Below are 24,138 nucleotides of genomic sequence, written 5' to 3'. Positions count from 1 at the left end.
CTTTCTACAAAAGACATTACAAAACCCCCCTCCCCTGCTCCCCTCCCCAGAAAACATGCTTGCACACACACATCCACGTCCACACTTTCACACTCCCAGATGCGTCTCACATGCACACACTCATTCACACAGGAAAAACAGCTTGCAAACTCCTGAAGGTGGAAAAAGGCAACTTGCAAATGTGCCTTTGCTTTTGATAAGCTCCCTCCTCCCACCCCCCCTATGCCCCACATTGCCCCTTCCCTCCCAAATAATTGCCCTGTCCTCCCCCCTTCCCAGCTCTTCCAAAATAAATATTCTTTTTATTTGTTGGTTTAAAAGATTCTTTTAGGCTTGTAAGCAAGAGAGAGGGAGAGAGAAAAAAGAAATCTCATAGCATGAGGATGAAACCCCACTATCTCATGAATCCATGAAGGAATAGACATGAAGGAGTTGGGAACAGTGACAGAAGAAAGATTTAAAAAAATATAATAATACTGAGAAGAGAAAGATGAAATTATGAAGTTCAGTAGTGAAATGGAAGTGAGGATAGTGCATTAGTGAGCACAGCCAAAGATAACCTATCCCCCCCCACCAGTTTTTAACTCAATTTCTTTATATCTCCCTCCCACCCCGCCCCTTTTTAATACTTTTTTCTTTTTTTTTTTTTTTTGTTATTTTTCACTTTTTTCTATCCTTTTTCTTTTTTTTTTTCTCCTTTTTTTTTTTTTTTTGATTTTTTTTTTTTTAAACAATGGTTTAAGTCCTTCAGCAGGAAACCAAAATCAAGACAAACACATCCCTCCCTGAAATCAATCCCCTCCCGTATACCTTTCTTTCCCTTTCCCCGCCCCCCAACACTCCGTGGTTCTATATGTGCTGAAAAGAGAAGAGTAAGCTTAGAATAATTCTAATGAACCAAAGGAATAAATGATGATAGTAAAGAGTAAAACCCAAACCCAAAAGACCACAACACTCCTGTGTTGTCATTGTCTGAGTGTCTGTCCCTATCTCTCTTGGAGGCTGCAGGCATCAATTTACATAGTACAACCAGTAAACAAGGTTGAAGAATCCAAAGGTGATTGGAAAAATGATTCTTGACCACTTGTCAATGGTGCTGACATCTGTTAGGTCTGGGATTTTGAGCTTCAGCTTGGATGACCGCCGACGGAGACGGCAGTTGGCACGGTTGCGGGCTGCGGCATGGTGGGTCAGTGGAACATGGCGGTCCAGGGTTGGGTGGTGACCAAATCCATCCCGGGAGGCCAGCTGCTTGCGGAACTGAATTCCTGAGCCTTCAAAGGACATGACAGAGTTTCGAGAGTCGCCAACGCTGCTCATCATGTCCGTGGCCAACAGCTCGTTGTTCATATCCAGAGTGCTGAGGAGAATGTTACCATACGGGTCAACCTAGAACAGAGGAGACAGAGAGAAAGCTAGCATGGATGTCTTGTGCACTGTGTGCACAGCTACACTACCAGGGATGGTTTTGAATTGCTTTCCATATATTGATACTGGTCTTTGGGTTGTAAGTGGGCTCTGAACCTGGACTTCTGCATTTGCAAAGGTCACCCATTGATGCTGGTTGCCCACAGGCTGGAGCCTGTGCTTTCAGCAAACTTGTGAGTGAATCAGTGTCTTTGTGCCAATAGGGTAGGACCAAAAGGCACAAGGGTAACTTAGGGTACACCTGCCCTTTCAAGAAGATGATCCTGATGAGACTGGCTTGAGGATAATGACCAAATGGTCAAGGAGAAAAATTCCCAGTAAACAATGGGAAGAGATCCTTCTTGGCATCTGTCTGCAAACTTCAGTAGATCTATGTTTATAAGACAAGGGAACTGGAGTTTCTTGTGGTGAAGAGATAGCTGCTCCACAGCTCATCCAGGACTGAATGAACAGTGGAGAGTTTGAATTCTCCTGCCACAATGAAAGAAGGGGACAAACCTGCTCTCTCACCCTCTTTTCTTCATAACGATGGCGCTCATTGTTGGCCTTGCTGATCCGTTCACTCTGTTTCTTCTGCTGCCGGGGGCCTCGTCCGAAGAATATGTAGTTGACAAAAGCATATTCCAGAAGTGCCAGGAACACAAAGACAAAGCAGCCCATGAGGTAAACATCAATAGCCTTGACGTAAGGGATCTTAGGGAGAGTTTCCCGCAGGTGAGTGTTGATGGTAGTCATTGTGAGTACCGTGGTGACCCCTGTAAGAAGAGGGTAGGTGTTCTGTTATCAAGGTGGGGTGGTTTCCTGAAACTCCAATCTCAGCTTCCCCATCTCTTCTCCCATCTGCACCGAACCTCAGAAGGGTTGGAAGAAGCAAAACTGGGAAGAAAATTGTCATTATTCTAAGATCAGCTGCCCATTGCAGAAAATAAACAAGCTATCAGTAGTGGGAGAAAATGTAAAAACTCAGTAGAATCAAGACAATGTGGATCAGTGTTCTCTGAACCTCAGTTCTCCGAGTCCTCCCTGATCATCCTTCTTTCACTCACTGTGATAGGAAATATACAGTTTTGCTTTCAGTCTCTCAAATTTTCTCCTCCATCCTTCCTACTTCATGAACTCATCACAATTCCCTGGGCACTACTGAATGCCTCATTATCCTCGACATGAGTTTCTAATATGCTGTGATTTTCTGATGCCATAAATATGAGAAGGAGATAAGAGACTCCCACTTCATGATTCTCTCTTCTTTTACCTGCCTCAAGGTGTCTATTTCCTTGACTCCATCAATTCCTACCTTTCTCTCACCAGGTCTACCACCCACCCACTACTTCAATTATCTGAGCTCCTTTCACGGCTCTCATGGTTCTCCTTTTATGTCTACTCATATTTCCTGTGTCTTAAATCTTTGACCATCTACCCAGTCTACTTGGTCTCCAAGAGCTTAGTGCATCATGATTATGCTCTCAGTTTCATTCCTTCAGTTTGTTCTCAGCCTCTGGCCTGTAAACTCTTAGAATGGCTGCAGATTTGTCACTTCAGCAGCCTTCTGCCAGCTACAGAAAGTAGCAACTGGACTTCCTACTTCCTTTGCAACAGAAACTCTGTCTCTTTGACCTAGTCTTCTTTTCACTCTTCTCAATCTCAGCTGCCATGTTTTTGTTACTACTTCACTGATTTCCTTTTCCTCAAATGTCTTCCCTCCTCTTCTCTGTTGGCCACGTTCCAGGTGAAGTTCTTTGTTTTTAGCTCTCTTACTCTACATTACTTTAATTTGCTCTTCATTTTTTAGCCCTACCTCCACTGTGATTGCTCCCAAATCTGTCTGTGCATCCCGGAGTTGTGCTTGTCCTGTTTTCCCATCATCTTTATTGTTTATAGTGTCATTCCCAGCAAAAGGCTTAGAGAGCTAATAGTCTTCAGTTCACAGAAGAGCAGACAGAGGAAAGGTACAACAATAATTTTTGAATACCCAGAAGTCTGGTGCAAATTAAGGGGAAATAAAATGTTTTCCATTTCCACCAAAGACAGACAAATTGCAATAGAGATTTAGAATAGAGGAAAAGGGGGGATTTCTGATTCTATGAGCAGGCAAATCCAGAGGCAGAGTGGTTAGAGGAGGATGCAGATTCTCTTTCTTTGAAGGTTCTTAGGAACAAGTCAGATAGAGAGCTGTCAGGAATGGCTCGTTGAGAGCTGTTCCAGTTCTGATCTACAGTGTTTTTCTTCTGTAGTCTCCTTTGAATCCAGATGTCAGCTGAAAATCAACAGCTGTGCATCTCACGTCCACCCTTCTGCTTGTACTCTCCCTGTGAGTCTGCTATGTCTACTATGTCTAGCAATGTCTACTGTGATCTTTTTACTCTCACTAATGATACTCTTGTCATTGCAACTTACCTTTTTAATTTACCATGTTCCTCTTTTCCATTTTTTTGCTACAGCCTCTCCAAACAAGCACAGACAAATCATTTATTTTATACGTCTCTGTACAAACCACCACTGTTCTGCCTTCTAAAGCTAATTTAAGTCCCCAGCCTTCTCTGTATGTTCCAGTCTTTACCTGTGCTCCGTTCCTTACCAGAGCCTTTTCCTACCACAACTGAAACCTTCCCTCCTTGCCTCTCCTATTTCCTTTGAACTTCCTATCATGTTGCATAGCCCCACTCTGATATGCCAGCCACCCCACTTTTCTCCTGTTCCTTTTTCAAAAACCTCATCTGCAATCCACCCCCACTTCCCTTCTGTTGCTTAAAAGATCTTTTTTTTTCCTCTTGTAGGAAAACATCCCTATTTAGGGGAGCATATGTTTAAGAAAATCTTTTACTTTACTGTCCCACATTTTATTTGGTTATGAAGGTCTTCAGTCACATCATCCAACTAACCTGCTCTCGGCTCACCTATTAAACAAGAGATGCTCAGACTTATCTTCTTAAGAAAACAAGTACTAACTGGAGTGAGGGAACTGGTGGGTTCATAGCATGTCATAGTCTCATGCATCTGAGAAGCTGTGACCATTTATACCTTTGGTATAGAGAAACAAATTTCCCACAGAAATCTATACTGTAATTTTACTGATTCAAATAATACAGACCCAAGCTTGGGAGTTTACGACCTTTCCAGAGAAAGTAACACTTCAGGCTAAAAACTTGCAGTTTATTCTGTGAGGAAATGTCATTCTTTCAGGATGACAAATTTGACAGAACTATCTGTCTTGTTTAGATGCTACTTCATCAAGAAAAATATCTTTTCTTTCTTAGAACTGTCCTGTTTGGTCTCCCTCAGATCTCGTATTCTTCAGTGTATAATGAAAAGGTACCTACCCAGTGCCACTCGTGCAGCAGATGCATCATAATTGATCCAGAAGGATACCCAGGACAGAATGGTGATGAGGATCGATGGCATGTAAGTCTGCAGGATGAAGTAACCAATGTTCCTCTTAATTCGGAAACTCAAAGATAAACGCAGGTATGAACCTGTCAATGAGATATTAAAGGGAGATGTCTGAGAGGAAGGCAAAGTTGTATTTATAGTAGGAGCTTTTATTTGTAAAATGTTCTCAAGAGGCAGTGATAATGAGGAATCTCTCCTCTTTTTTTTTCCCCTTAGATTTTACAGACTAAGCAGAGAAGGGGGTCTCTTCAGAGTCTGCTCAATTGGCTCAGAATATTAGGAAGAAAGGAAGCTCTACACAAGTTACGGTATTATATCAGACATCATGGGAGAACATCTGTTCAGTACCGAGTTGAAACTGCTGTTATGGTTTGTGTCAATAAGATGTGGGCTTGCACAGGAGACTTCAACCCTTTATCTGGATGCAGTAAGATCATTTTCCGTTGTTTCATATTCTAGTTTTTCCTCCAAACAGCAATGAAGATATGAATAGTATTTTTCCCATGCTGTTCTAAAACTGGGTTATGGTCAGACTGGGCAAATTCATACACAAATGGAGTACCATTAGTTAATCTGTAGATCTTTTTTCTGTTTCAAGTTCCTTCTAATCTTTTAGGAAATCTAATGAGGATGGTGACAACAAGTACTTTTACAGTTCTTCCACTGGAGCACAGTCATTTTGACAGGGACGAAGCAGCAACCCTCTCACTGCTGTGAAACAAAGTCCAAGACATTCCTCCTTTTCACCTCCATCCCTAAGCAACACAACAGACTGAAATATGAGTGTAATTGTGGGTTGGCAGCTAGGCTAACAAGAGAACAACAGTCTGTAATGATCAGGGAGGAAGACTGGGGAATGGAGGTTATATTTTCTCATTGCTGCATACTATTTATGCAGTTTGAATGGAGTACTTCACCAATCCCTTTTTTTTTTTTTTTTTTTTTAAGGTCATATCCATCCAGATTGCAAAGTTCTTTTGGAATGAACATGGCTTCTTGTAGATGTCTATATTAATGCTGCAATGGGACCCTGCTCCTGGCATGTTTACTGAGGTACCACTGTGACAGTATCCCCATCTGCCACTGCCATGGACAGATTTTGGCTGTTACTTCGTGGCATTTCAAAAATCATCCAATTTAACATGTGTGGCACTCCACTTAGGCAGTGAACTCCATACCAGATCAAAATGAAGTCAGCAACAAAAATCCAAACCCTGAATTGTCCAAGGTGTTCTCTCCAGATGTTGTTGCATTACGCAGATGGGCCATAGACCACTTGCTGTTTGAAAGAAATGTTCTCCTTCTTACTCTTGCACCTACTTTGACTTTGAGAGCCAGTTTCAAACCACGTAAACACAAGAAAAAGGCTGAGAACCTTCTAAGGAGGTTCTGTTTTAGATTTAGCTGGTGTTTCAACTAAGAAATGAAAACAACTGTAATAAAAATAAAAACGATCCCACAAGTCTTTGAAGAGTCAGATTAGGTGGGTACAGAAGATGGCTCTTTTAGATGAATAAGGCCCGAAGCCTGGATCCTAATTTAGTACCTCAGAATCTAAATCAGATGAGCAGCCACATTGACCTAGATCAACAGAAGGTTTTCGAATTCCATCACATCTCTAGGGCAGAAACTCACCGGTGGTGAAGACCACTTCCCTGCTGACCAGTCTCTGCTCGATTATGGTGAACTGGGGCAATTCTAGCACTTCCATCCCTGTCACAGCAGAATCATTTCCTTGCCAGAAGAAGACAATGTCATCAACCGTGTAACCATCTGCAGAGGTGGAAAAGCACAGAGAGAAAACTAAGCTGACAAGCTGAAGCAAAGGACTTCCCCATTTTCTCTAAGGTGATTTGGAAGAGGATCTGAAGGAAAGCCCACACCACCAGACAGCAAGCACAGCCCCTCCTTGCTGACGTCATTTCTTTCAGCTGAGCTGGGCAGTACATTCCCCAGAAGGAGAGGAAAAAATTGGTCAGAACTCCCCCTTCTGGTTAGGATTCAGGAGAAAAAGGTGGGATATGGTCCATTAAGTCTTGACTCGTGCTGCATAATATCCATGGCTAACATGACAGGGAGTTGTGCATCAGAAGCTGCTATCAAATGCACAAAACATTGCATTTTGCTTTTTAAAAGCTGCCTCCTTTTACCAGAAGGGGGAGATCACAATACATTCTGATGTGGACCAGGTAAACAGAGCCCCTGAGTATTAAGGATTCCCAGAGAGAAAAAGATTTACAATGATGTTGAGAAGAAATCTGAGCATCAGTACATCTCCCTCTTTTAAACACAATTTGGAAGCACATAGAGCCTCTGAGACTGGGGGCTGCTTTTGACAAGCTTTGGCTGGAAAGAGCACAGAGGGAAGAAGAAAGTAGGCAAAATTCAGCTGGTGACAAATGCTCATTCCTTACTTTTCACGGTAATGGATTTGTTCAGAGGTCACCTCAGCCGAGGGCACAGCCTTAAGCTTTTTAATCCCATACAATACAAGGTAGGCAGGGCTGCACAGGCTGTGGGTACTGAGAAGCCCACAGCCATATCCCAGGTGTTTCAGCCTCATTTGAAACAAGGCCTGGCCGATGAAAACATGCAGCTCCTCTGACATTGGTGTGCTGATCACAATCCTGCCCACCGCACTTGCGTACAAGGATTGATCTCCACAGTGCTGCTTGTGGCAAAGTGTGTTTTGCAGCACCACAACTGTTTCTGGACACAGGGCAGCCTCTTATTCTAAGAAAAGCATGGAGCTGCATGGGAACACATCTGTGCTCAGACAAGGACTGTGATATGCACAAGCTTTGGTACAGCACTGCAAAGCTTTATTCAGAGAATGATCTTCACCTATGCCCCCCAAAAGCCTGTGTTTACAACCTACACTGCAGCACAGCAGTCAGCCTCAGCTATGAGCTCTGGCAGTAGAGGCGGTTGGCTAGCAACACCCAGCAAGGTCGACATCTGCTTCAGGGAGCCACCACTGAGGCCAGCACCAGTTTATTAGTGATGGCATGGGAACGAAGAGCTGTTGAATGCACCATAGAGGAGAAGGAATAATTCAAATTGGCCTCAAGGGCGAAGGATTCCCATTGCTTATGGCTGAACTTCTGAGGACAGTGTGATGCTGCAGCTCCTGGGTGGACAAAGTCCTGAGCAACCTGTTCTGGTCTCACAGCCAATGCTGCTTTGAGCTGGGGGCTGGACTATGACACCCTGAGGTCCCTTCCAAACTGCATTATTTGATGAATCTGTAGCCTCCAAGCCCACGTCCTGTGCTCTCAGTCATTACTGTGCTTATTCACCGATGCTAAAAAAGTGGAATACTGTTATCAAGTGCTATACCAGATCTGTTTTGCTATAAATCAATCAAGCCAGGCCTCCACCTCCTCCCTGGTGGCAGCTTCTGCTCCATGGATGACTGTGGTAAAGCACTCGGACCCATGAGCTCAGGGAATCAGAAGGACCCTGAGGTGGCACAGGTTGCTGTGGTGCCTCATTACCCCACCTTTGTACACCTGTCCTAGAGCAAGGTGCTGACGCCAAGCATGGAAAGCATTGCTCCCGTGGCTCAGAGCCTCACAGCTAACAGTGTGTATGAGCTCAGATCTGAATCCATCAGGCTCAGAACTTCAGACACCAGTGGCTGCTCTGTGGTTACAGAGTCCTTCCCACCCTCTGCAGAGGTGCACCCAGCCTGTAAACAAGTCACCTCTCCGCCTCCCTTGCAGTAAACAAAACAGGCTGAGCTATTTCAGTTCCTAACTGCAAAACATCTGCTCCAGCCCTTGAATGCTTTTTAGCATCTTTTTCTCAACCTCTTCTGATTTCTCAACTTCCTTTCTAAATTATGGAAACCAAAATTAGAAAGAGCCCCTTTCCCAGTCTCACCAGCGGCACATGCAGAGGCCAATCGATTCCCTGCTCTGAGTCACTGCTCCCCTGGTTTATATAACCAAGGCTTGCTCCAGCCCTCTGTGCCAGAGCGTTGCTACAAAGCCTCCAGCAGTGATCTCGGGGCTGTGATCCCTCCATTGCTTCCTGCGATCTGGGCTCGTGCAAGTCTCGTCCCTCAGTCTGGCAGCCTGGCTACTTCACCCAGCCACAGACCTCCGCATTTAGCTGTATTCAGATGTACTCAGGATGGATGTATTCAAATCGGGATGTATTCAAATGTGCAGCGAGCAGGCCACGCAGACTGCTATCTTCATCATCCACAAATTTAACAGCAGTGACTTCAAATTTACTTCCTGATCAGCAATGAAAATGTCAAGTTACAGTAACTAATTTTAGGATACCTCACAGTTAACTAGCTCTATCCCATTCATCCTATGACCTGCTGATGCTGGGGACCGATCTTTTTTTCTGTTATTATGCAATAAGAAATCAAACGTTTTTCAAGAAGCCATTTTTTTTCAAAGCGGTTCTAAAGGGAAAGGTTGCTCAGTCTAAAAATAAATGTTCCACTTTGATTTGCAGCTTTAGAAAAGAAAACCAAGTTTCCACTTTAATTTTAAAAAGCAAAACAACTTTCAGAAAGTCATTTCAACCTGAAATATCATGAAGTATTGATACAACATCTTAAGATGCCAGATGAATGGCCTGGTTGTTGCCGGCCTCATCACTTTTTTATTGAGTGCTGGCACACAGTCAGGAGGGGAGTCATGGAATGAGGGCTGGTTTGGGGGTAGGGGCTTGGATCACCAGGCAATCATAGTATGGGCTTATCCCCTGCAGGTAAGTTCAACACACTGCTAAGGGAAGGAAACCCCAGCTGCACACTGCTGCTTTCTTCTCAGAAAGAGCAGTGAGGCAGTAGCACAGGATGCCCAGGGAGGCAGTGCAGTCACCATCTCTGGAGAAGCTGAAGAACTGTGGAGATGTACCGAGGGATGCAGTTAGTAGACAATTGTATGGGAAACTGTTAATTGCAGCCTGAACCTCTTATTAACCATCTGAGGCAAGTGTCGGGTCAGCTGTGGGAGCACAGGTGAAGGTAATTCATCTGTGTTCCCCAAAGGGGGTGGAGCTTGACTCTACCTCTCCTAGATTCCATTTAAGGGCTGACCACTGCTAAAGCAGTATCTTTTTCTGGAGATTGCTCCTTTGTGGAGTTCTGGTGACAAGCCTCAACATTTTCCATCTGGACTGAAGGCCTCAGAGTTGGAGAGTTTTTTCCTGTAGATAACCTCTGCCTACCTATTTACCACCATTCTTGTACTCTTCCACTGTGCAGCAGTATTGGTGGAAGATGGATGATTAGACTAGAGATCTTTTCTGACCTTTATGATTCCATGATTCTACAAACCCAACACTCCTGCACCACGTTTTGGTGGGGTTTTCTGTTTGCGTTCATTCTGTTGTTTTTTTCTTAAGCTAGGCATGAGAGGAGTGTTGTTCCAAAGTTCTATGGATGAGGAAACAAACAAAATGGAGCCCTGAGGATTTCCAGCATGCGTGAGTGTGAGAGACAAAGGCTCTTAGCAAGGAAACCGTGAGTCTCTTCATCTCAGCGTGGATCTTAGAAATACTGTAAGGAAATGTAACTTCAACTAACAAATTGGCTTGACATGTCCCATTAAGAACAAAATCGCAAGATGGGGAACTGTGGGTAATTCTTTGCCTTCTGTTTTCTTGGTTGTACTGTAAACTGTTCACAAAATATGAAGGAGTGCCAGAAATGGCATGCAATTTGCCTCCAGGAGGACCTCATTTACATCCTATTACCTGCCACGCCAAGAGCTGCTATCGCCACACATCCTGAGCAGAACCAGGGCTGCCTGGCAGAGAAGAGGCTGGGGAGGCAGTGCTGTGCCTACCGACTGCTGATGCCATGGGACTTCTTTTATGAAAAAAGCAATTCTCTGATAATCACCACTGAAGCTGCATCATCATTACTGTGAGATCTGCTGCTCTGGACCGCTCCTGTGGGGATACTGCAGTGCATTTTTATGAGGGAGTGCTGGACCTCCCTTGGCCACGATGTTCAGGGAGGCTTTTCATGGGAGTTTAAGGAAAATCCAGGTGGGGAGGGGCTGCGGGCTCTGCTCCCACCTCCTGCAAAAAGCAGGCTCAATCACCACTGAAGGCACCGTGCTTCTCAGGGTTCTCTTAGGGCTGAGATAGCCTTCTCCACCCTCCCAAAAGTGAGAGTGATTTTCAAAGTGCCTAGCCTGCTGTCAGAGCTCCATTTTCCTGAGTGTTTCACCCTGGGGCTGGAGTTTGGATTAGGGAGCCCAGTCCTGCCCTAAGGGACATCCTTGGGTAGGGGTGGTCTTAAAAGCCCTAAGAGGCAGCCCCAGGGTGGGAGGACTTGGCTTGGGTGGGTCAGCATTGCATGGCATACGCACAGCTCTCAATCTCCAGCGTGCAGTTCTGCTGGTCCAGCGGGTACCTCCGCAGGTCCATCATGCAGGCGGCCGTGGTGGTGATCCTGAAAGAAGATGGGAGAAAAAAAAAGAATAGCAATAATGATTATTTTTTTAAAAAGGAGAAATGAAAGGCAGATGTGAAAGTCAGGCAGCATTTGGGGCCGCTGTTTCCCTGGAAACCAGGGAGAGCCACGGTGGGAGGGTGGAGGGAGGTGTGCGGGGGGCTGGATGCAGCTCACCCTCAACTGCATGGCTTACACCCTCTGTGACTCACGTCAGCAAGGCAGTATCTCTATTAGCAGGGTGAGGAGGGATTGGTGTTCCTCCTCTGTCTCTCCAGGAGAAAGACAAAGAAACTGGGAGTAGGCAGAGCTATGAACAAAGTGGGGAGAGGAGAGAGATGTCAGCTTGTGAAAGAGAGGCTGAGGGCACATGTCCATAGAACAGAAAAGCATTGGTTGCATTGTCCTGCAGTGACCTTTTTCCTCCCAAATTGCCCCAAGAACCCCACTTTAGCCCTCACTTATCTGTGCCTCTCCATCACACTCACTGCCCTCCTTGTCTTGCATTGTGTGCTGGTGGCTCCACTAACAGATTCGCTCCTGTGCAAGAGATTCCATGGTCGAGATTCACCTGACATGTATGTATATGTGTGCATTCCCTAGGAAAATAAATATAGGGAGAGAAAGAGGGCTGGGGTTGTTGTAGGGGTGTCAGTGCCACACAGTACATGTGGAGGGTTCACGTGCTTGTGGGTGTGTGTGTGTTACATGGTGCACACAAAGGAGCATCACTCTCTGGGTTGGGGCATTTTGCAGTGGGGCAGGTGGGGTGCAGGCACAAAGCAGGGAGACAGCAATTCAGCCACTAACTGCCAGCCCTGAATTTAACAGGCTGCCCCCATTTCTGAAATTTATTGCTCCCCTCACCCATTAATGCAGTTGTCTTCCTGTGCAGTGTATGTGTGCAGAGTGCTGAAAAGGGGGGAGAGATTGGTGCATTCCCTCCCCCCACCCCACACCCCCCTTCTTTTTTTCAATTAACCATCTGGAAGGCATTAATCAAGCTACACAGTTTTTACTATGTAGGCATAACCAGTGAACTGTTAACGAGAAAGCTTTATCTTCTGAGCCCTGTGGATGGGGAGAGAGAGAAAAGGGGGGGGCTGGGGGGAAGAAAAAAGAAAGGATGAGATGGTTAACCAGCCAAAAAAAAAAAAAAAAACACTACAAAAAGAAGCAAAACGGAAAAAACATCAATGAAAGAAGAAAGAGAGCAGGAAGGGGGTGAGAGGACAGCAAATCAGAGGGGGCGGTGGGGGGAAGGTGGGTGCAGGCATCCGTGGGAGAGTGCAGTTGTGGGGGTACAGGGGTGGGGGCTGAGCGGGGCGGGCGCGTGGCCCCGCAGAGCTGCTGGCTCTTTAAGAAATCTCGTGTGCTAAATTTATCTCTCTGCTGTCTGTGAAGACTGTTTGTAGGAGATGAAGCCTTGAGGAGAGCCTTTGCCACTGCCTGCCGTGCTATAAATAGATCCGAAGAGACGAAGGGAATTTATATATATCCTCGCTGGGTCTAGATACAACACTGCAACTGCCCTCTCTCAGAGCAGGGGGCCCAAGTGAGCTCTTAACCCTTTTATCCGTAATGCAGTTGAGGTGGAGGAGAAAGCACAGAGGGGAGGAAGGATGACAGGACAGGAGCCACTTACATAGATGATCACTGCGGCTTTGGGACCGCATGGATGGCTTCTGCAGCCAACACATTTGGCCCCTCTGGGTGAATGAATGGAAATGCAGAGCCTCTCCCACCCCGACCCTGGAGCAGGGTGAGCAGCACAGGGTGCTATGGTGTGGGAGCAGACCCAGAGAATACCTGGGGAGTGCACCTTGTGGGGAGAGCCCCCTGCAGCAGGTGCAGTCCATCCTGGCCCGCACTGAGACCAAAGAGTCACGAATGGGTATGACTCATCCCCCTGTGCCACACACGGCATATACTGTATATATTATACTGCACCCGTGGGAAATAGCAGCTACAAATGCTCTCTCCTATTTTCCCTAATGTGTGAGATGCGAAAGAAAAAAAAAAAAAAGTATTAAATGAAAATTTTCCATCCCATTTGTGAGACCCCACAGGCTAAAACCTTTCCACAGTGTCCATCCCAAAACTGCGGCCCAGCTGGCTCACTTGGTCACACGAAAGACATCCAAGGGAAGCCTCTTATGCTTCAAGAGGGACCGGCTCGCCTCTCAGCAGGATTTGCTTGTCACCTGCAGTGCTGGTTGGAAATGCAGAGCACGACACAGTGAGCTATGGCCACTGCATGCCATGCGCCAAACCCTGCTCGCACTAACAGCCAGCATAAATCCAGAGCCACTCCAATGATTTTTGCAAGATCACACCAATTTACATCAGCAGAGATTTACATCAGGGCAGAATTTAGCCCTGTAGATTCAAAAGAAGAGAACTTCAGGACAAAAAGGAGAAAAATGAGAAAAAGAGGACATTAGTCCTCAAAAATGAGATAACAGTTTTTCTTTCCCTCAAATTAAAGGCTGGACAACCTCTGCAGCTCAGCATCTTCCAGAGATAAACTTGGCTTGAGGTCCCAGACTCCCAGTGACCTGTCCAGTGTCACTGCTGGGGCAGGTGAGAACAGGGGCTATGCAGCATGCAGATCTTATTCTTATCTTTTCTTTTTTTTTCAGAGCAGGTGTAGCAGTGACATTGGGCTGTAACCACCTGCTTGTCTGGAGCATTTGCACTGCAGTATCACACCCATGGTGAGGTGCTCCCAGCAAGCACCAACACCAGAGGGACTCCTGGATATGGGCTCCTGCAGCATGATTAGATGTGGGGGCATTGGGCAGCTGACGCTGGGCATTAGGTCCTATCCTGAGGCTTCCTATAACTTGATAAACCTTTTCAGGATATAGAAAGTGACAACATCAAAGTGTTGGTAAGGCATTGGAACAGGCTGCCCAGAGTAGTGGTAGAATCACCATCCCTGGAGGTAGGTGCTCAAGAAAAGGGTCAATGCGGCACGGAGGTACATGGTTAGTGGGTACACTGGTGATAGGTTGATGGTTGAACTAGATTATCCTTGTGGTCTTTTCCAACCTTCATTCTGTGCTGCTATGTTTCATTATTTTGTATTCAGACATCAAAAACCATTCTGGACACCAAGAGCACTTTGCCATGCTCGCTTGGAGTGACCCACAGCATCACAACTCTGTTCCAAAGTGCGCTACCAAAGCATACCTACTTGCTGTTGCCGTACTCAGCACCTGCCACCATTGGCAGAATGCCCACCTGTGGCCTTTCTCTCTGCCCCTACCATTCACTCACTTCTAGAGGGAGCCACCAAGGGGTTTTTGCACCTCCTTAGGTGGGCATATAACACAGGAGGGTTGGACCTGGCAAAGGGGTGGGAAGCTTTCCACCATTTGTAGCTAAAGGGGGACAGGAGTAAAACTCAGGCATCCCAGTGACCTTGTGGGGTCACTGTGCATCTCCTGTCTGTTCTTGAAGGCCACAGAATCAGTCTCTGCCTCGTACTTTCATGATTTTAAGCATATTACCTCGATACATTGTCTGCTGTGTAAAGAGATGTGCCACAGGAGATGGCGTGGAGAGAACTGTCCAGAAGCAGCTAGAGGGTGTTCTGTGCTCTGGGTGTCTCCACAGAGTCAATGGGCAATAAAGGAGGGGGGAGATTAAGAGCTGTGAAAGTCAGCTCTTGTCAGGAGAGGACAAAAGAGTGATGAAGGTGTGATGATGAGGGAGACAGGAGTAGAGAAGAGAGATGGGAGAGCAAATGGTGCACGACAGAATGCCACTAGGGTAAGGGAGCAGCAGAGAGGGCTCAGGGGAAGCAAGGGGATGAAGGAGCCTGGGGATGGAGAGCTGGACAAGAATGAGAACTTAAAAGAAAAAGCAGGGGAGTGGTAACTCACTCCATGCAAAAGGAGATGAGGAGACAGAGAACAAACCATCACCCTGTACACAGCTCTAGACAGAGTGCATTGCCCATAGAACAAAGAGGAAGGGAGCACAGAGCGTGGGGCCACAGGGGATGCTGGGGAATGATGCCACCTTCCCCACGGCACTGGCACAAGGCACTGGCACCAGGCCAGGCTGTGTCTTCTCCCTCTCTCCCTCCCGCTCCTCCTCTCTTGCTTCTCTACCCTCCCTCCCCTTTTAAATTCAAAAATTGGTGTGGTGTGAAATCTCATCTGCTTTGATGGCGATTCACAGAGACACTGCCCATCGGAGGGGAGCGGCTCGCCTGCTCTTCACATGATGTGCTCAATGATGCGGCCAAGCCTGGCCAGCACCACCCACCTCCTCATTCCATCTCTGCCCCCTCTGTCTGCCTCCAAGTCATCCCCCTCACACCAACACCTTCTCACCTCCCTCCCCACAAAGAAGACGTGTCCTTGCCCTTGCTCTAATCACTGCTCCTCAGGTCTGTGGGCAGCTGTGCTATCTAGCAGCCAAGTCCTTACTGCCCTGCTAGTGCGCTGCACAGCTGGCAGGCAAACACAGTTCATCTGGGGGGAGGCAGAGCTATGGAGAAACTACTATATACCACAGAAAAGGGAAAGGGAAAGGAAAAAAAAGGACATGCATTCATGAGATGTCAAGCAGTCCTGGCAGACTGTGGGCTGACGGACATCCCCCTTCTCTGCTAGCACCAGCAGATCCAAGCAGAAGCTGAGGTAGCACAGATACCTTACTCTGGAGAGCATCCTTCTGCCCCAGGGGAGGAATGGATCATTTCAAGAAGAGCAGCCAGAAGCTCAAAGTCATACCAGGCAAGTGCTAGGTCTCCATTTGTTATGATGAGGAAGTGATGCCCACCTGGAGTTTGTACTGACCAAGCAGATTCTGGCACAGAAAGGGCAGTGCAGCCTCATTGTGCTGCCCCTCCACCACTGCCTGCCCTGTGACATGAGAACAGGGGTGTCCCACCATTGCTGAGGCTCAAAGGGAGTGCTCGGCCTTCTGCTTATCATAAGTCCTCCACAAGTTCTCCAGTTTGAAAACCATCAGACATTTCATTCCCTCTCTGATCCTCCTCATCGCTGTTTACTTATTAATGGCTTCTTCGGTCTTATTTAGAATGATTATATAAGTTCACAGACAGCATAGAGCTCTGACCTGCTATTAAAACCTACCATGGTTGACACTGTCTCCTCCATCTCCCTCTTACTCCACTGCTTGCCTCCACATTAGCTGCCCCTTCAGCTCCTGCCTGAGCCTTATCTCCCTGTGCCAAACTCTGAAGGCCTTCAGCCACCAGCCCATCCTCCAGGTAATCTCCAGGGTTCAAGAGGACTGAATTCATCAGCTACAAGTGTAAAGGGCAAAAAATGACTTCCCCAAAATATCACCTGGTTTTAGAACGAGTAGGTCCAGGCTCTGGAAGGAGGACTGGGAGGGAGAAAAGGGAAGGCTCTTGTCTTTGAGGAGCTCCTGAAGCAAGCAGCATCCCGTTCCCCTTAAGCTCATCCTTAAAAAGTAAACTCGAGGCATCATATATATGCGTACACCATGAAACTAAATGTGCCTGGGACTGGTTTCTAGGGCTACTGTTAACCGGTATGGAACAGCTTGTGCCTACACTTCTTGCCCTCCAGAGAAAGGATCTGGCTGCATGCATAACAAAAGAACAGGCACCAGCCTCTACTGGGCTCTAACTGGGAAATATCCAGGAGACTGCTTGTGGGCACAGAAAACAATCTGGCAGAGTGGATTACCCCCGTTCGGTGCCCCTATCCAGTTTTTAAGTTGCTGATTGCAACTTTCTGGATTTCAGATTACTGGAGACGTTGAAGATGTTGCTGTCCACCAGCAATACAGACTCCTGAAGCTGAATTAGTGGCAATGAGAAGGTGTGGAAGCCACTCAAGTTCTGCAGGACACGTGCAGAGCCCCCATGGGGCAAGTTAGACTTGTACAGGAATTCCGGTGACTAAGAGAAGAGAAAGGCAAAATTGCTGTTTTGCTGAATGAGGGGAAAATAATAATGAAATTGAATTTTCACTCTGCACATTCTCAAAGTCAGTCATAAAATCATGCTGGCAAATGTCACCTTCTGCCTGGCAGTAAGCACAAACTTCGAAGGGCCTGGAGGGATTTATAAACCCGTGGTGAATTTTGCCATTCTTTCAACACAGTCTGATCTTTGCAGACTCCCAGAGGTCATGTTAGAATCAAGAGCAAGGCAAGGATATGGAATATTTCCCTCTTGTGTCTGTGTGCCTAAAACCAACTCCATAAGCCTTGGCACAATCCTGCTAAGGTCACTCTGTTTCCAAAAGCATCTGTGCTTGCATAGGCTTCCTTTGATAAATAACACCATGTGCTGCATTCCGATTAGATGGAGAGAAAAAAAGCTCTTCTAAACTTGTACTTCAACCATGGAATGAGCCCTTCTCCCACTCCCAAACAAAGCACTGTACCAGACACTACAGAATCACAGAATATCCAGGAACCCACAGGGATCATGAAGTCCAATTCCTGGCTCCAAAACCAAATCTGTCCCAGCAGAAACCAGGACACGGTCTGGGAGAAAATTGCTCAGTAGTCTCAGTGCTGCAAAAGAGTTCCTCAGTTATAACCTGTCAGGCCTCTGCTTCATAGGGAGCCAGATAACATCTATGGAGAGAGAAAGGACATGGCTGCAAACAGCAAGCTTCAAGTGTGACGTGAGCAGAAGAATCCTTTCAGCCAACTGAAGAACTGAAAAGCCCAGGAATATGGAGAATGCAGCACAGACAGAGCTGGGCGCTGGTCAAGAGCTGGGCTGGTGATGGGAGCTCTGAAGAAGACCCCAGGGCAAGGTGCAATGGAACACAAACCATGGGCAGCAGAAAGAGCAGCCTCAAGTGGCACTGAGCAGCAGCATGACTGGTGGTGGCTGTGCAGGAGATGGGAATGCTGGGCCAACCTGCGCTGCTCTGCTACACAAGATGAGCTGGAAGAGGTGTGTGAGCGCTGCCTGGCCCAGCAGCAAGCACAGTGCCAGGAGTGGGTCAGCTCACTGCGGCACGAGGCCTGCCCTTCCCTGGGAGTGATGGGAATGCAGTCCTGTGAAAGCATAAAGCAGGCGCTGACAAAATAGGTACACCTGGATTCACTCAGGTGTAAACTGCAAATGTGGAGCTGTTTGAAGTATAATGACTCTCTCATCTTTGCTTCAAGCCCTGAACAGGCATTTACATCAAGGGGGACAGTGGAGGTCTGCAATCCGTTGGGCTGAGCACTTTGCAATGCCTCAGCTCCCCTGTATCCAAACTGCCTCATCTTCAACACTCCTCACTGCAGTGCCTCTCATGGACAGCGATATTAATAAAAAAAAAAAAGCAAAGCAAAACACACGTACACCCCACCACTGCCACCTTCGCAGGAGGAGATCCCTCATCCTCCCTGCACAGGATTTAGTCTGTGTCATCAAATTCCTCTGCAGCTCCCAGTTGCTCAGTTCACATCTCCCAGGCTCCTTGCCAGCCCGGTGCTGTGTCCTGCCTGCTGTCTGCTCTGCTCCGTGCCACTGCCCACTGTCCCAGCAAGCACAGGCCTGCAGCCCCAGCCCCTCCAAAGCACCTGCTCTGCTGGAAGTTGGTATTTCCCCTTAATTGGAATGCAATCCAAGAGCAATCCAATATTTCCCTGAAAGACGTTTTTAAGCTGGTTTCAAACACGATTTCGCATTGCCGTGTGAGAATTTCAGCGTCGTTACAGTTGTTTCTATTTTTAGGCCTCTGAAAACAGATAGGAAAATAGTGATGACATCAGCATTTAAAGAGCGTCGACTACTGAATGTTTCGTTACCAAATGGAAGCTGCATGGGCTGGAGATGGAAATCTCACACCGTTACACGTAGCTTCAAGATGTGATAATGCAAAGCTTATTGAATACAACAGCAGAGGCTGAACAGAGGTCCAGAGAAATGGTTTGATGGTCCTCCCTGCACACACCAGCAGTGGAAGTACCAGCAGCTGGAAATAGCGAGGAGAGTATTGACACGAGTGAAAAACTCTCTGCATGACGGCAGGAGTGAAACATCAACACACTCCGAAGCACTCCTTAAGCGAAAAATTTCTCCCTAATTTTCAGTTTGTTTGTTTGTTTGTTTAAAATTGGATGAAGCCAGTGCAGTTTTCTGACAAAAAGCCATTATGAGGAAAAATGCATTAAATCCAGCCAGTTCTATCCAGATCCTCCTCACTGTTTTATTCACCTCTCTCCGTGACACCAACAAACTGCTTTGTCTTGGCGGGCAGTTCCCTCAAGCCTCGCTTGGTACTGCAGATCTAACATGTTGTTTTAGCACTTTCCTGCTGTGTGCCCCAGGTGACTGCCTGCTCTTCATGGGCTTTTGTTACCCCTGCAAGATACGGAGGTGCCAGAGGAGCCCAGGTACTGGCTTTGTACCTTCCCACAGCAGACCTCAGCCACTAGGAGCATCCCTTGGGTTGGATCTGGGTTCCAGAACCCAGGATCTGGGCCACCTGCTAGCTTGGGAGGATGGAGCTGGGAAATACCCGTGGCAGCCCCGCATAGCCTCCCAGCACAGCCCATGGCTGTTTATGCATTCCCTTTGTCAGAGACCTGGCAACCAGCTTTTAATCCTAGCCCAGTGTGAATTAATTTTGGAGTAAGCTTTTGTATCGAGCGTTTTCCTAAGATGTAGCTGTATTACATCTGCTGCTCTCCCTTCATCCACTAATTCGCTAATTCTATCAAAAACAAGCATATGCTTTTCTGACACACAGCTTCCACAATGAAACAGAGCAGCGGAATAAAGGGCTTCATTTACTCATGGAAACGACTTATCTGAGGCTTGATCTTGTCCTCACTGAGGTCAGAAACAAAATACCCATTGACTTCCACGTGAGCTAACTTGGACCTTGTGGTCTGCTCTGGGGTTTGAGCCTGATCCTGCCTGAATGCTCGCTGGAGCTGGGGCTGCCAGGGTGTCATCCTCCCCGCTCTCTGACATCAGAGACTGCTGGAAAGAAAAATGACTGTTGTGCCACAAATAGCACGATTGAGTCACTTTGCTACAGGATCAGCTCAAAGGAGGGGAAAGCGGCTGGTGAGAAGGTAGAAGGAGAAGGAGCAGAGCTTTGCTATCTTGCTTGGGCAAAAACAAACAAGGGGGCCGACAAAGGTTAAAATAAAAAAGAACCAACAGAAATTGCCTTCTTCAGCTTTCTTCTATCTGAGCAACTCCATTTTAGAATCCTTCCAAAAATGCAAGACAAGACGAGACCGGGCTTCACCCTACAGGAAGGACCTGCACTTCCCTTACTGTTTGCAGAGCAAGTGTCGGTGCACGTGTGCAAAGATGAAGGGAACACAGGTGAATGTTCAGCTTGTTTTCTTACCTGCTTACACCTGCTGTGCACATGGCTTTGTATTTTTGAATGTGTTCACAATTCTTTGCACCTGCAAAACTGCACCTAGCGCTTCTGTGGTCAGCAAAACCACAGGTGCAGGAGGCAGTCCAGACTGTAAGTCCTAAAGGAAACATTGTCTGTACTATGAATTTTGAGGGACTTCAGGCATTCAGGGCACCTGGCTTGTCCCCCTGCACCCCAGTGCCTGCAGGGCATTAAGAGAGAGCCACCTTGCCCAGAAACACAGCCCAGGAACAGCAGTTGCAATTGCTTGCTGCTTCATTTTTGCAGTTGCAGTTTTCTCCAGGGGCAAGAGAGCAGCTTCCAGGAAAACCAGCCAAAAGTTAAAATAACACAGGCAGCTCTTACTATGGCCCTGGAAATAACAGGGGCAAACAGCTGTCATTTTCTTTCTTCTGGCCTGGATGCAATTTTCCTCAGCTCGCCCATTTACGCAGGTGCTGGGAGGGAGCGGAGCTCCCCTACCCATGCTGCAGGGTCCTGCAGGAGAACAAGGGCAGGAACAGTGCCGGAGGTGCTCACGTAGCATTCTTGCCCTGCATATCCTCTGTGGGCTTCCACTGCTCTTCACCTGTGCAGCAGGGTTCACAGTGTTCGCTCTTGAAGCTGATTAAATGGCAGCTGATAAAAATATACTAGATACCAGCATCTCTGCTTCTTTTGCTGTGCAGGTGCATGCTAAGGTCTCCTACCAGCCTAGGGGAGGCAGCTCTGCACTCAGATGGGCTGGCTCAACAGCTCCAGCTTCACAGCACTTTATGCCCCCTCCTTCACAACAGGACAGGTTTTCTGCTCCTACGTACCCTGAATCAAAGCATCTTCTTGCCCAGCCCAGCCTTCATACTTTGTTTAATACAATTGAGAAATCTGGGGTAGCCAGCTGGGTGAAGATTACAATCTTTTTTGGTGAGTGAGTAAAGTTCAGAGCAGTACCAGCCAAGCAACATCACTAGCACAAAGTCAAGAGATGGATGCTCCTGGGAAAGGAGAGGTGGAATTGGTGGAGGCTCACAGTTGACCTTATTCCATCTTTTGTTGTATTAGAAGAGCAAGAAGCATCCTCTATTCAGAAGGACAATTAAGTGCAAACATCACAAGACCTGCTCCAGCCTTCTCCTTACCACCAGCAGCCACTGCTTCTCTTTTGGCTTCCCAGAGCTCTGCCATAGGGAAACACTGGGTACAATCACCCCATTGTCCCTAGCAGAACAATGCCCTGCTTTGCTGTGCCCACACTCAGCCCCTCTCTCCCAGAAGCAGCCCTGCTACTTAAAAAGGAGGAAATCATCATAAAAAGTCAGACTTTGCCACAAAGCACAAGGCAGCAGAAGAGCTGATACTGTAAATGGGAAGGGTGGGTGTACCCTTTTTGAAAGAGAAAGGTCTTTCCTCCCCCTCTGCTGCACTGGGATGTAAGCCCAGAGCTGCTATCACAATCATTTGTGAATGTGGAGGCAGGTCTAAAAGCCAGCTGTGAATTTTGGTAGTCAAAAAGGGAAAAAAACAACAACCACACACAACACAAAAAAAAAAAAACACCCACAAAAAAAACCCTAAGCAAACAGCTCAAAGCAGACTAACACAGGGTTGGGGAAATCATTGCCTAGATCTCAGCTACAGTATCCAAAACTGTGCTGTACTTCAACTTACAGCTGCAGACTTCTCTTTTAGCCCCTACCTGCTCTGGCATCTCCACAGATCCAGGTAACACAGCAAGCCAGACTTTGCCACCTTCACTGCACCCAGAGTACTTTCAGATTCTGTGGACTGCCAACACAAATCTGTTCCAGGCACCACAAGAAGCCTCCTCGCTGAGGACCATTCCCCTACTAAACATCAACTTTCAAAGCTCAGTCATCAAAATTGCTCTGATAAAGACATGAGACTTATTTTTTTAATGGTCAGAAACCATTTCTTACATTTCATGGTTAAAAATGACTGAAATGATTGGATTCAAATGCTATAGAAGTTAGATACTGGAGTAATGAGTTCTTATCTTCCTAAGCCAAACTTACAGAAGATTATAGGCAACTGAAAATGGGTGTTTCATATGGAAGTGAATACACTGTATGGCAATAACCTGAAAAGCACAGAACCAACCCTTCCCATCTCCAACACCTGTCTATAGCAGTAGAGGGAACTTTGGCAGTCTGAATGTAACAACCATTTCCAGCCTGGAGAAAGATGTTTAAAGAAGTGCAGCACCTGAGTATGGCTTGGGTCCCTGTCTGTGCCTTAAGAAAATACCAGGACATCATTCAAATGGGGGAAATTTATATGAGAAGTCATTGACAGACATCACTAACAAGAATCCCTCTCACACCTACCTCAGGCCGTACAGGACTGTCCCATCAGGATGGAGCCGAATCATGCGATTCTTCACCGTCACCCCATGCAGAAAGGACTTCTTGTCATTCAGGAAATAGGTGTCTGGCAGCCACAGCTGGTCAGCCACCCGGTTGTCCAGGGTCAGGTTCAGAGGAAGGTCATTATATGCCAGGCGTTTGTCTCGCCAGCTCTGCTGGAAGTACATGGTGATGGTGTAGTCCTAGGAGAGAAACATGTAGAGACATAACTCAGACCCTCTCTGCTGCCACTGCAGAGACATCTGGTGGGTCTCCACCTTTGTTGGCACCCAGATGCTTCTTTCTGAACCGCCACCAGCTGGGGAGGGCTGTGTTTTCTTCTGGGAAAATGGAAACAAGGCAGTTGCTAAAAGCCACTTCTAGTCTGAGCAGGAATTCAGGAGGTTCCCAAGGGCACATGGAAAATCTCACCTCCAGGCCAAGGATTCAAAGTCAGCCCAGGCCAGCCGTGACAAGCTATTAGCACCTGCCTTGTTGTATGAATGGAGTTGGGAGCTCATGGTGATTCTCAGCGAGGGACATATGTGAAGGAAATCTGTCACCAGTGAAGCATGATCGACTGGGTAAGGGGCAGTGCCCTAACCATCCCCTGCCACCGCAGAGCTGTACGTATCTCCTGCTCCTTTCCACTCCAACTGTACAAAGCTGAAGCTTAAAACAGCAGCTAAGTCAAGATTTTTCCAAAGGGCAGGGAGAGATGTTTTGTGGCCCATAGCTGTAGCCTTGCAGAAACAACTTTAGATGCTCTACAGTAACTGTATGTCCTGGAGAGGCCCAGAGGCCCCAAATCAGTTTATTCACCAAGACATACACAGCACTGCAGCACTGTGCTGGAAGAATAATTATTTCCTTTCAGAGAAATGAGCAGTATGGGAAGGGGTCTTGTACAAGGTGACAAAATATTCTCTCAACAGCTCTTAAATAGGCCAGGAGTCAGATTTTTATGGGTAAACAGCTAACAAGATGTAGATTAGGAAGTAGGCAGGGGAAGCCACGTGCACAATCTTACAGAAACCAGTAACTTTTCACAAGTCCTTAAATAAAAAGCATTCTGCAAATGCATGCAAATGAACTGTTGGGGTCAGAGATATGTTTCTTCCTATGCAGATACTACTGCACCACAGGAGCCCCCTGGACCATGCTTGTTTGCTTGAGGGGCATTTCT

General features: G+C 46.9%; 1 protein-coding gene across 2 annotated transcripts in view; it reads right to left on the bottom strand.

Moving 5' to 3' along the window:
• Nucleotides 1-727: 727 nt before the first annotated feature.
• LOC140252291 (gamma-aminobutyric acid receptor subunit beta-4) overlaps nt 728-24,138 on the bottom strand; it is a 67,210-nt gene continuing 43,799 nt past the window's right edge. The window contains exons 4-9 of one of the 2 annotated variants that reach the window (XM_072336788.1): nt 22,935-23,155; nt 11,160-11,242; nt 6,451-6,588; nt 4,746-4,898; nt 1,927-2,183; nt 728-1,389 (exon numbers count right to left, since the gene is read on the bottom strand). In XM_072336788.1, coding sequence (XP_072192889.1) covers nt 1,012-1,389; nt 1,927-2,183; nt 4,746-4,898; nt 6,451-6,588; nt 11,160-11,242; nt 22,935-23,155 — 1,230 coding nt within the window. In that variant the 3' untranslated portion in view covers nt 728-1,011. The remainder of the gene's footprint in view (nt 1,390-1,926; nt 2,184-4,745; nt 4,899-6,450; nt 6,589-11,159; nt 11,243-22,934; nt 23,156-24,138) is intronic. The other variant, XM_072336789.1, reaches the window with a different exon arrangement.

The sequence above is a fragment of the Excalfactoria chinensis genome, chromosome 4 (genome assembly GCF_039878825.1).
Source record: "Excalfactoria chinensis isolate bCotChi1 chromosome 4, bCotChi1.hap2, whole genome shotgun sequence".
Taxonomy (NCBI): Eukaryota; Metazoa; Chordata; class Aves; order Galliformes; family Phasianidae; genus Excalfactoria; species Excalfactoria chinensis.
Note: the sequence above shows the minus strand (reverse complement) of the source record. Positions and strands in the feature narration are given on the sequence as shown.